Here is a 12865-nt window from a genome sequence, read left to right as displayed (position 1 = left end):
TGGTTGCTTGCAACTTCTTGTGAGTATTTTAATCTTAGTTTTACATTTTTGCAGAATTCTTCTTCTTTACTCACAGGTTCTGCAGCAAGGAACAAACTAGCGTCTAGGCACGGTAGATTCGTCGGAGGTTCGCTTGGAATCTTGGGTAAGTAATTGTTGTCAACATTTCATCCCAAATAACTAATTCTTCTTACTTTTTTCTACTTACACTGCCGCTCTAATCGAGTCCGTCCCATATGTAAAAACAGCAAGCCGAGAAAAACGCAAGTTCAGTTTGTCCCGTCCATAAGGTTACGTGTTAGAATTGCACGAAAAAGTGAACTTTCTACGGTTTTCTGGAACAAAAAACTAAAGTTTATTAGTTATTCTGATAGTTTACATGATTTCGAACCAAACTGCATCATTAACTCAATATTGACAAAATTACATATGGGACGGACTTGATTTGAGCGGCAGTACAGGTGTGCAGAGCTTTTCAATAAATCAGAATTTCTCCTACACCAAACACTTCCTTATTTCGCAAAACTATCCGAAACTTAAATTTCCGTGAAGGAACTTTTGCAATGGTGACTTCCCACACTGTAACTGAAAATCGCACTTTGCTGAGTTCGTTTTCGCACTTTTTCCTACGATTTTTTTCAGTTCAACTACGATTACACTTTTTTGTTTAATCGCAGTCGAACTGAAAAAATCGTATGAAAAATTGCGAAAACAAACTCTGCAAAGTGCGATTTTCAGTTACAGTGCAGTGCGGTTTGTTTTGATTGGGAATCACACACGCACTTTTCGTCTCCCTTTGCTCGCGCGTTGACAGTCGGTGCCATGGCTTTCTACCTAAGGTACTCGCAATTGAGTGTGTAGTAGTGCGATTGTCAAAATCGTTATCTCTGACTCTCTCACTCCACTGACACTTTTATTGTTTATGTTTTGGTTTTCCTGGCAAGATCCATTGTTCGTTTGTTATTGTTTTGGTTTTATTGGCACGGAGTCATGCACTCACACTAATGCAAAGCAAGATTGCGAGTACCTATGATATACAGCCTTGAGTCGGTGCGGTATCGGCCAATAACACCGTAGCCCAGGGGTGCCCAACCTTTTGGCTCTGCGGGCAAGATCTGATTTTTCTGAAGCAGTGATAAAAGTTGAAAAAGTAAACACATGTTTTCAATTTTCATATGATTGGGCTCTTTTAAAGCAAATACATAAAGGAACTAGTGTTGCAAATATGATTCATATACCTTGATTTTCATAATGAAAAACAAAGATAACATTCAAAAATGTGTTTATTTGACTTATTTTAATTTTTGCTTGTTTAAAGTTGTATAGATATTGTTTTTGACGATTGCAATTAAATACCTTGATATATATTATTTTATAAAAAAAATAAAAAAAAACATTCAAATGTCAATGATCGTTGCCAGAGGCGCCGACTAGTCCAAAATGTTGGGGGGGCACGGTTGTTTTCCGAAATCGTTAGGTGAGAGTGGCGATTTGATGTTTAAGTTTATTGTAAATCACGAATTTTACCAATTTGAATATTACGATGTGATAAGAGTTTTTTTCATCCGAAATCCATTTTTTGAAAAAGATAATTTATTAAAACGTGATTGAGAATGTTTATTGGGGGATTTTTTATATGTTTGGAAGGCGAATTCCTTCTAATTGGCATATTCTCACTTATTTTCCAGAAGTAACAGTCAATAATAAAAATTATCAGGTATTTAAAATTCAACAACACAAATATTCTAAAAATGAAAACAAAAGTAAAAAGCAAAAATTTAGAACTTTAGAAATTGGAAAATGCACATTAAAAAACAATTTTTTTTTCCAAATCTGCAATTTAGAAAAAAATAACAGAAAAAAATAAATATTCAAAAATTAAAAAAAAAAGTTTAAAAAACCCTAGGGTTAAAAAAAACTCATGGCTTAAAAATGTTAAGAAATCAAAAGTTGAAATTCAGAAATTTAAAAAATCAGAAATTTGGAAATTACAAAAAAAAAACAATGTTTAAAAAAATCGAAAATTTAACATCAATTTATTTGTTCAGAATTTAAGAATATAAGAATTTAAGAATTTAAGAATTTAAGAATTTAAGAATTTAAGAATTTAAGAATTTAAGAATTTAAGAATTTAAGAATTTAAGAATTTAAGAATTTAAGAATTTTAGAATTTAAGAATTTAAGAATTTAAGAATTTAAGAATTTAAGAATTTAAGAATTTAAGAATTTAAGAATTTAAGAATTTAAGAATTTAAGAATTTAAGAATTTAAGAATTTAAGAATTTAAGAATTTAAGAATTTAAGAATTTAAGAATTTAAGAATTTAAGAATTTAAGAATTTAAGAATTTAAGAATTTAAGAATTTAAGAATTTAAGAATTTAAGAATTTAAGAATTTAAGAATTTAAGAATTTAAGAATTTAAGAATTTAAGAATTTAAGAATTTAAGAATTTAAGAATTTAAGAATTTAAGAATTCAAGAATTTAAGAATTTAAGAATTTAAGAATTTAAGAATTTAAGAATTTAAGGATTTAAGAATTTAAGAATTTAAGAATTTAAGAATTTAAGAATTTAAGAATTTAAGAATTTAAGAATTTAAGAATTTAAGAATTTCAGAATTTCAGAATTTCAGAATTTCAGAATTTAAGAATAACCAAAAAGATACACAAACGGTTTTTAATACAATCAAAAAAAGCATTATGACAACTTGATACGACCAAAAATTTGCAATTTTTTAAAAAGAAATACAAGAATTCTATCCAATTCCAATTCAGTTTTAAATATTATTTTCAATTATTTCTGTGATTTTTTTTTTGTAATATTTAAAATAAGAATATTTTTCTTCTAAAATTTCTGGGGGGGGCACAATGTATGGGCTGCCCCCCTGCCCAATTTTAAGGGGGGGCAAAAAGTACCGTGCCCCCCCAGAGTTGGCGCCCCTGATCGTTGCAACTTTTGAAGTTTTTGTTACATTTTTCAATATTCAGCGATCTATTTTCAGTATGAATAATTTGATTTTTAAGCTTTTTTTTAAAAAAAAACTTTATCACTATATAGTTGTTCTGGAAAAATACATTAGTTTTGCTTACTTATTTATTAAAAAAAAGAAAATAGAAAAAACTTGAAACTGAAGTAAACACAGTAAAAACTGAAAAAAGTAACATTTATTATCTTTTTGTTAATTTTAAGACAACAATCCAAGTTTTTTCACAAATTTTCACAATTTTACGAAATCGATAATTTTGTTCTCCTGCACAATTTTTTCAATTAGAAAATATCAATATAAAAATTATAAGATTAAATTCAAACATGAAGAATGTTCTTATAATATGCAAATATGGATTTACGACTGATGGTTGGAACGTACAGAGATTGTTTCGGCTTGCAGTCGCAGTAAAACGCGTCGATTTATATTTTGTCGTCGCCAACGTTTCGGTCCTTGGTTGGGACCTTCTTCAGGGCCTATATTATTATTAATTATTTATTTAAAAACCAATACATTTGGCAAACCGAAAGTCCTACTCACTTGACAATAATCAACGTTGTCCAGTATCGTTGATTAAACGGAGGAATTGTTATAGGTTGGGGGGGCACAACGGTTGTTTGCACTGTAGAGAGAAGGGGGGGGAAGAGGGGGGGATAGTTTAGAATTTGGGAATTTTCGTATTGGGGAAACCACTTACGTTCAAACATTAAGATCGTACAGGTAAAGGCCAAATTATCACTTAATGCATGCAAAAATCGAACGTACGAGCACTTGGGTGTAAACATTTGGGAAAACTGATACTATTGGTTGGGCAGTGGGGTTGGGGTAGTGTGTAGTGGTGTGAGGGGGGACTGGGCCAGGTTGGCGGTAGTATTAGTGTTAGGAGGTCTCCTCCTGCTGGACCCGACCATGGACAGGCAGTTGGCGTATGCACAGCACCAGCATTTTCAACGTCAAAGACTCCAGAACATTTTGCCAATACGTCAACAACACATCTGTACCACCGGACCACATCATCGTCTCTTTCGACGTGGTGTCGTTGTTTACTAATATCCCTAAGTATTTGGTCACCCACGATATAATAATGAGCTGGCCAGAAATATCCCCGCACACCAACATCAGTCTGGACATCTTCTTGGAGATCGTGGAGTTCCTGATCGACTCTTCGTATTTCTGTTTTCAAAACAACTTCTATACACAATTGCTAGGGACAGCTATGGGGAGTCCACTCTCACCAATACTGGCAGATATCACCACAGAGACCCTTCTGTTGGTTGCCACCACAACAGCGAAGATACCAGTGGACCACATACGCAAGTACGTTGATGATCTGTTCCTGATACTACACAGGGACCAGGTCGACGACGTGCTCAACGTATTCAACCAATACGACCCACACCTACAGTTTACGTGTGAAGTAGAAAAAGAGGGTAAACTACCTTTCCTGGATCTACTAGTCATACGCAACCCGGACAACACGCTTACTACCGAGTGGTATGCTAAGCCCATATCCTCAGGCCGACTACTTAACTTTCACTCCATGCATCCGCTGGACCAGAAACTCGGCGTAGTGTCCAACTTTATAGATCGTGTGCGCACGTTCAGTACGGCTACCAACGTGGCCCAACAAAATCAGCTGATACTACAACATTTGCGACGCAACGACTACCCTACACACTTGGTGAAGAGGATGCTTCACCAACCCATCCAGAGTACACCTACACGGACGGAAGACCCCCTAGCAGTCTACCGTTCCATACCACTAATCCCTGGTCTCTCAACAACCCTGAAACGCATCATTACACACAACATTCCCCATACCATGGTCGCTACCAAATCCAGACACACAATCAAGCAGCTTCACAGCTCTGTGAAGGACCCTGTACCACACCTACAAAAACACAACGTGATCTATCAGATACAATGTCAGAACTGTGAGCAGTGCTACATTGGGATGACCACCAACAACCTGCGCCGGCGTATGTACGGACACCAGTCCTACATCAACGCCCTGGACAAGAAGCTGCTAGAAGGGTACCAATACTCGGATGTGGAGGTTCAACAGCTGCGGGAAAAGACCGCGTTGATCGAACACTGCATTCTACACCAGCACCGTTTCAATCTGAAACAACCACACATCATCGACCATAGCTACAAGACGTCCGCACTTCCCGTACTAGAGATGTGCCACATCACCACTACATCCAACACGGTCAACCGCCGTACGGACACCGATGGACTGAGCTGTGCATACGCCAACTGCCTGTCCATGGTCGGGTCCAGCAGGAGGAGACCTCCTAACACTAATACTACCGCCAACCTGGCCCAGTCCCCCCTCACACCACTACACACTACCCCAACCCCACTGCCCAACCAATAGTATCAGTTTTCCCAAATGTTTACACCCAAGTGCTCGTACGTTCGATTTTTGCATGCATTAAGTGATAATTTGGCCTTTACCTGTACGATCTTAATGTTTGAACGTAAGTGGTTTCCCCAATACGAAAATTCCCAAATTCTAAACTATCCCCCCCTCTTCCCCCCCCTTCTCTCTACAGTGCAAACAACCGTTGTGCCCCCCCAACCTATAACAATTCCTCCGTTTAATCAACGATACTGGACAACGTTGATTATTGTCAAGTGAGTAGGACTTTCGGTTTGCCAAATGTATTGGTTTTTAAATAAATAATTAATAATAATATAGGCCCTGAAGAAGGTCCCAACCAAGGACCGAAACGTTGGCGACGACAAAATATAAATCGACGCGTTTTACTGCGACTGCAAGCCGAAACAATCTCTGTACGTTCTTATAATATGTTAAAATTAGATCTCATGCTTATTTTTTTAATTCAGACAATAATTTTATTTATTTAACACTTCATGAACAGTCTTAAGGGCCGGTCATAGAAATATTTTAAAAAGCCGTCACGGGCCGGATAAAATGGTTTTACGGGCCGGACGTTGGGCAGGCCTGCCGTAGCCGATGCACCGCGTGGCAGTGTTCCCGTCTAAGCCGTCGCAACACGCATAAATAATTTCAAGATTATCATGTGTAAACCGAAAAGGTGGACGAATAAGGCTCTTAACTGCTTATTTAATCCTGGAGTTTTTTTAAATGTCCAATAAACCAAATTTTCAGTTTGCTTTTTGGGTGTTTTTTAATATCCTTGACTCAAGGCGGCTTAAATAACACCCAAAAAGCAAAAACTGGAAATTTGGTTTGCTGGACCTTTTTTTTAAAAAAATCCAGAATTGTCGGTGTACAGGAAGCCGCACTATTTAATAATTTTCTAGCGTATATTTATTTTGCAGCCCAAAACCAGTTATTGAATTAAAAAATACATTCTTTTTAAAATTTGCTTTTCTTGATTTTTGTACACCTACGTTAAAGACCAAGATTGTTTACTTTTTACTCTTTAGTCTGATAGCCTTGGTCTGGCAGATTTGGTCTGACAGCTTTATCATGGATTTTGGTCTGGTCTAGGACACAGCACCCACCTGGTAGTTCCATGTTGTTTCGTGTTGTTCCTTAATGTGCTTATTCTTCATGTTATTCTTTGTTGTTCTTATTGCTCTTGTTGTTGTTGATTTACTTGCTGTTCCTTGTTATTTTTGTTGTTCCTTGTTGTTCGTTGTGAGGAACCCGTTCGGACTACTCTTCAGAACTAATACCTTTAATCAGCCTTTGATCACAACGTTTATTTCCCGCTTGTTAACTCCGCGTCAGTCGCTGCTAACTGCTCTCCCATCACTCCCTTAGCCGTCCCCCCAGTCGCACCTTTTCTCCCTCTCTCATATTCTTCCTCTCCTCATGGCAGTGCTGCCAGAAGGCAGTACACTTCCCGCGCTGAACCCTACATTCGTGCTGTTTCTTGTTGTTGTTATTGCTCTTGTTTTTGTTGATTTACGTGTTGTTCCTTGTTGTTTCTTGTTATAGAGGAGAAAAGCAACTCGCGACAAAATTTTGAGGCTAGGAATTTTGACAGGTATGATTTTCATAAAGTATTCGCCTCCTTTTCTCTCCTACAGAAAACTGGGGACAATGTAGCTGTCAAACTAAGCCAATAGAGGAGAAAAGCAACTCGCGACAAAATTTTGAGGCTAGGAATTTTGACAGATATGATTTTCATAAAGTATTCGCCTCCTTTTCTCTCCCACAGAAAACCTGGGAACGAGGTAGCTGTCAAACTAGGCCAAAATGTTAAAGTCACTCACAAAATGAACTTTGAGTGATTTGAGTTCATTTCTGACGTCACGATTTTCTCCTCTATATGTTAAAGGCACTCATAAAATGAACTTTGAGTGATTTGAGTTCATTTCTGACGTCACGATTTTTTCCTTTATTGTTATAGGCAAGAAAACCGTGACGTAGCAAATGAACTCAAAGAACCCAGTATTCATTTTGTGAGTGCCATTTGAGTGATTTGACAGGTGTCAAATCGGAACTTAGCATTTTTTCATAACCCGAGTTTTTTTCCGTATTAGTGCCCGTGTGCTTGTCCGTGCTTCTGGCCGTGTTCGTGTACGTGCACCTGACCACGTAGGTGCCTGTTCCTGGTCGTTCCCGTGGCCGTGCTCTAGGCCGTGTCCTTGTCCGGACTCCTGCCCGTGTTCGTGCCCGTGCTTCTGGCCGTTTTCGTGTTCCTGGCCGTGTAGGCCATTCCCGTGGCCGTGTTCTTGCCGTGCTCCTTGCTCTGTTTGTGTCCATGTTAAACAGAACAACCGGAACAAAATTATAATTTTAAAGTCCCGGAACTGACACCTGTCAAAAAAGTTCATTCGGTTGTTTACCTTTGAGGTTAAGTTCTGAGCTTTTCTCCTTTAATAAAGCTGATGTTATTGATGTATGTTGTTGTTATTGTTGTTGTTGTTGTTGTTTATTATATTGTTTCTTGTTGTTCCTTAGTGTTCTTATCCTTTATTTTGTTCCTTGTTGTTCTTGTTGTTGCTGATTTACTTGTTGTTATTTGTTATTTTTGTTGTTTCTTGTTGTTTCTTGTTGTTCCTTGTTGTTGTTATTGCTCTTGTTGTTGTTGATGATGTACTTATTGTTCCTTATGGTTCTTGTTGTTCTTTGTTGTTATTATTACTCTTGTTGTTCTTATTGCTCTTGTTATTGTTGATCTTTTTGATCTTGATGTTCTTGTTTCTTCTGTTGTTCTTGTTTTTCTCGTTGTTCACGTTGTTCTGGCGTACTTGTCGTGTCATTGTATTTTCGCCATTTCGCCTGAATCCACGCCTCCAACCCATCACTTTTTCCCAGATCCGTCATCCAATGTCAATTGGGGCGCCCGGCAGTTTTCCGAACCTCCCGAACCAAACCGGTTTGGGATCATCGCCTGGCTGCGTAGCGGATTCGGGCGCGCAATTTGTGCGTCGTCAGCACGGCTGAACCCCGGAATTCGCCTGGATGCAGGCAACTGCCACCGGGCGTTATTATTTGTCAAATGAGTGTGCACAGCCCAAGTCGAGTCGAGTCGAGTTTTTGGATTCTCGCGAGAACAACTCAATTGACATATTGGGGGTAGCAAGACAGGAGGAGGATGACTTTTTTGCGGTTGGCGCGATTTTGGCGAAATCTGCACGTTTTTATTGACAGTGGTGTTGCAAAATGCATCAGATTTTGGACGATTCTGCTAAAGGTTTGAGGCTCTATACAAAAGTGCACATCAGTTGATAATAGAACCGGAAGGAGGTATTACACTAAACAATTAAGGTAAGATTAGATTAGAATAGATTATATTGGAATCTAGTAAAATAATATGACCAAATCGTACAAAAACGGGTTGAGACATAGTCAAGACACAAACTTTTTTGGAGTATTGGCATGCTATTAGAAGAGTTGTAGCGAATGAAATGAGGTTACAATTTCATAATTATATAATTTCGTTTTTCGTTTTTTCAAGTTTAATTTGCGTATTTTTTTTTTTCTATTTAACTTTTGACCAATTAGTCCAGTTAGACCAATTAGGCAGACTAATATACCATTTTTAAACCGACATTCTTTTAGAACTTTCTTTCCAGCCATAGATTGCAGTTTCCCCCCTCTCAAGCCATCCCATCGTCAACGAAAAGGACATCACCAGCACCCGTGTGTTCCCGTAAAGAGCGAGTAGAAGAAGAAGCAGCCCGCAGATCCTCGCACCAAATCATATTTACTTAATCGACCGTGAATAATTCAAATAGCCCCCGGCGCAGTTCGGAATAATGCGAGATTTATTCCTCCCCGCGGTGGAATTTTTACAGAAAAAAACGAAGCAAAAGAAGAAGCTTTCCTTCTGGCGAGCAGAGATTTTCGCGCGATGTTCCTTTTTGAAAGACTCGGGGAAAATCGGCGATTTGGAAAATTCGTCCCTTTTGTGCTGCTGCGGTGTGACAGCTGCAGACAGTTGGCAAACTTTGTAGAGGCACAGCCTGCTGCTTGGTGAAGGGAAAGGATTGTGTGTCATATTGCGCTTTTCGCTGGGAAGGGGGAGAAAAGAATTGGATGAAGAGTTGATGGGTGAGGAAAAGCGCATGCAAACAAAAGAAGCTTGAAGCCTGCGTCTTTGGATGAGCTAGTGAGTGCTGTGGTGATGCTGTCAATTGAATGCGAATGCGAACCGCCTTAACCCTCACTCGCTCTAGTTCTCTCCGTGTTCGTGGAAATGCTGAAAACGAATATTTCTCCGGGAATCACACAGCAGTTGCCCCGACCCCTCTTCGATTTGCTTGAAACTTTGTCCTAAGGGGTAACTATTGTTCCTGATCACGAATCCGAGGTCCTTTTTTTGATATCTCGTGACGGAGGGGCGGTACGAGCCCTTCCATTTTTGAACAAGCGAAAAAAGAGGTGTTTTTCAATAATTTGCAGCCTGAAACGGTGATGAGATAGAAATTTGGTGTCAAACTGACTTTTATGTAAAATTAGACGCCCGATTTGATGGCGTACTCAGAATTCCGAAAACGTATTTTTCATCGAAAAAAAAAAAACACTAAAAAAGTTTTAAAAATTCTCCCATTTTCCGTTACTCGACTGTTAAAAAATTTTGGAACATGTCATTTTATGGGAAATTTAATGTACTTTTCGAATCTACATTGACCCAGAAGGGTAATTTTTTCATTTAGATCAAAATTTTTCATTTTAAAATTTCGTATTTTTTCTAACTTTGCAGGGTTATTTTTTAGAGTGTAACAATGTTCTACAAAGTTGTAGAGCAGACAATTACAAAAATTTTGATATAGAGAGATAAGGAGTTTGCATATAAACATCAAGAGTAATCGCGATTTTACGAAAAAAAGTTTTGAAAGGTGATCGATCATGGCCGTTCATGGTCACCTGCGACAGACACGGACGGCGAAACAAAGAGAAACGCAAAAAGTAACTTTTTCAAAACTTTTTTTCATAAAATCGCGATAACTCGTGATAAGCAAACCCCTTAAGTCTATATATCAAAATTTTTGTAATTGTCTGCTCTACAACTTTGTAGAACATTGTTACACTCTAAAAAATAACCCTGCAAAGTTAGAAAAAACACGAAATTTTAAAATGAAAAATTTTGCCCTAAATGGGTCAATGTAGATTCGAAAAGTATATTAAATTTCCCATAAAATGACATATTCCAATTTTTTTTACAGTCGAGTAACGGAAAATGGGAGAATTTTTAATAACTTTTTTGTGTTTTTTTCGATGAAAAATACGTTTTTTTTCGGAATTCTTAGTACGCTATCAAATCGGGCGTCTAATTTAACATAAAAGTCCCTTTGACACCAAATTTCTATCTCATCACCGTTTCAGGCTGCAAATTATTGAAAATCATCTCTTTTTTCGCATGTTCAAAAATGGAAGGGGTCGTACCGCCCCTCCGTCACGAGATATTAAAAAACGGACCTCGGATTCGTGATCAGGGACAAAAGTTACCTCTTAGGACAAAGTTTCACGCAAATCGAAGAGGGGTCGGGGCAACTTTTCCCGATTTCGTGTGAGTTGGTAGAGAATTACCCACCTCAGATTCGTGATCAGGGACATAAGCAAATCAAAGATCGGGGCAACTTTTCCTGATTTCGTGTGAGTTGATAGAAAATTACATTTCTACAAAATTAAACGATTGTATGAAATTTTATTTTTTTTAAATTAAGAAAAAAAGTCACAGAATAAAAATAATCCAATTTTTAAGATTGTGTCACGTCCCCCAGAAAACCATTCCCCAGAATGTACCATTTCCCAGAAAACCATTCCCCAGAAAAGTTTCTTTCTCGAAAAATCAAAGTAGTTTCAAATATTAGTTTGTTTGAAATTTCTAAGAAAATATAAAAATTGGACAAAGTTATTTTATCCATGTCAAGAAATTTTTCTTTTTTTGACAACAATTCTTGAGAAAATAACAGAAAATGTTAATTCGGCTTATGACTCGTTCTATTATTCTAAGAAATTTTCCCTTCTTTTTCAATCATGTTAAATTTGTTATACAAATGCCGAATAAATTGCAGTTTCTTTTTATTTCTTGTCATCTCAATATTACGATCATAATTTGTTAATGGTAAGTCAAAAAAACCAAAGCATCAAAAATGTCATAAATTAAAAACATTTTCAAAATTCTCAAAAAAAACCAATAAGTTTGAAATTCAAAAATCAAAATTAAAGAGAAAAGAAATTTTGAAAGAATCAAAGATCATGATTTTTTTTTTAGTTTTTTTTAAATTTGAAATCATGGATTTTGTTTTGGATTTTTTGGAAATTCAAGAAACTTTAAAAATTTGAAAATTTTGGAAATTTAGGTAATTTTTAAATTTTAGAAATTTTGCAGATTTTGAAAATTTTAGAAAATTTTGGAAATTTTGGAAATTTTGGAAATTTTGTAAATTTTGAATATTTTGGAAATTTGGAAAATATGGAAAATTTTGAAAACATTCAGAAATTTTGGATTTTTTTTTTGAAATTTTGGAAATAATTATAATTACTACGATAAATATTTCTGGGGAACGGTACATTCTGGGGAATTGATTTCTGGGGAATGGTATTCGGGGGAATGGTTTTCTGGGGAACGCGAATGTGAAATTCTTAAAATATTGACAAAACCACATTTTCACATTAATATAAACCTTTAAGAAGTTCTTTTTTTATAATACTAGAAATTTGCTCAAAACAAAAATCATTTGTCAAAATAATGTCAAATTTGCAATCGATCAATGCTTAATTTTATGGATTGAACTGTTTTTGAGCATTATCCAATTTCGGTGAATATTGGGTAAATAGAATATTTTTGTATTTTTTTCTAAATAATGGCCATTAAAGGTGGTCAGCACTGAAACAAATATTTTGGCCTTTCTAATTCGTAAGGCTTGATTTTTCAAATTTTGAATTTTTTTAACAAAGTTTTCTATCAAAATATGCGCCAAGATAAAGTAAGTTTAAAATAAAGGCTGATTGAAAACATCGATTTTTATCAATTTTAATTCATTGCCAGTATGAAATGAACATAAGAGAAAATTTATCAGCTTCGTGAAAAACTACTTCTTTTTTCTTGAATTTAAACCTTAAACAGCTTTTACAGGAAAACGATGCATTTTATTAGAAAAAAAAACTTTTCAATTTCAAATTACACTTTACTTTTAAAGATGACTTTTGTAGAGTTTATTTTCAGTATTAAAAAAAACATGTTTAACATGTTTTTATCCGAACTTTACTTATCTGAAATGCCCTCTTCGTATTTTTTTTGTAAAAAGGCATGAGGTTTTATGGCAAGCAACTGGATGCTGCTGTAAAGACAAATTTCTTTTTTATGCTTATCGCTTACAAAAGATTAAATGAAATTTAATGCGAGAAGCTTATTTTTCCAAATCAAAATTCATCAGAAAAGTGTCCACTTTTTTGTATTTGCCAAGTTTTTAAAGAATAGA

The 12865-nt window shown here is 36.1% G+C and overlaps 1 protein-coding gene across 1 annotated transcript; it reads left to right on the top strand.

Moving 5' to 3' along the window:
- Positions 1-3985: 3985 nt before the first annotated feature.
- Positions 3986-5796, top strand: LOC120414534 (uncharacterized). The gene is made up of 3 exons (XM_039575745.2): positions 3986-5469; positions 5545-5626; positions 5691-5796. Exon 1 carries the CDS (start codon positions 4071-4073, stop codon positions 5364-5366), a length of 1296 nt encoding a protein of 431 aa, XP_039431679.1. The 5' UTR covers positions 3986-4070; the 3' UTR covers positions 5367-5469; positions 5545-5626; positions 5691-5796.
- Positions 5797-12865: the final 7069 nt, after the last annotated feature.

This window comes from Culex pipiens, chromosome 1, assembly GCF_016801865.2.
Source record: "Culex pipiens pallens isolate TS chromosome 1, TS_CPP_V2, whole genome shotgun sequence".
In the NCBI taxonomy this organism is placed as follows: domain Eukaryota; kingdom Metazoa; phylum Arthropoda; class Insecta; order Diptera; family Culicidae; genus Culex; species Culex pipiens.
The sequence above is the reverse complement of the archived record's forward strand: the minus strand, read 5'-3'. Positions and strand labels throughout refer to the sequence as shown.

Coding starts and splice junctions, on each gene's coding strand:
- LOC120414534 (XM_039575745.2), top strand. CDS start 4,071: ATGAGCTGGCCAGAAATATCCCCGCACACCAACATCAGTCTGGACATC.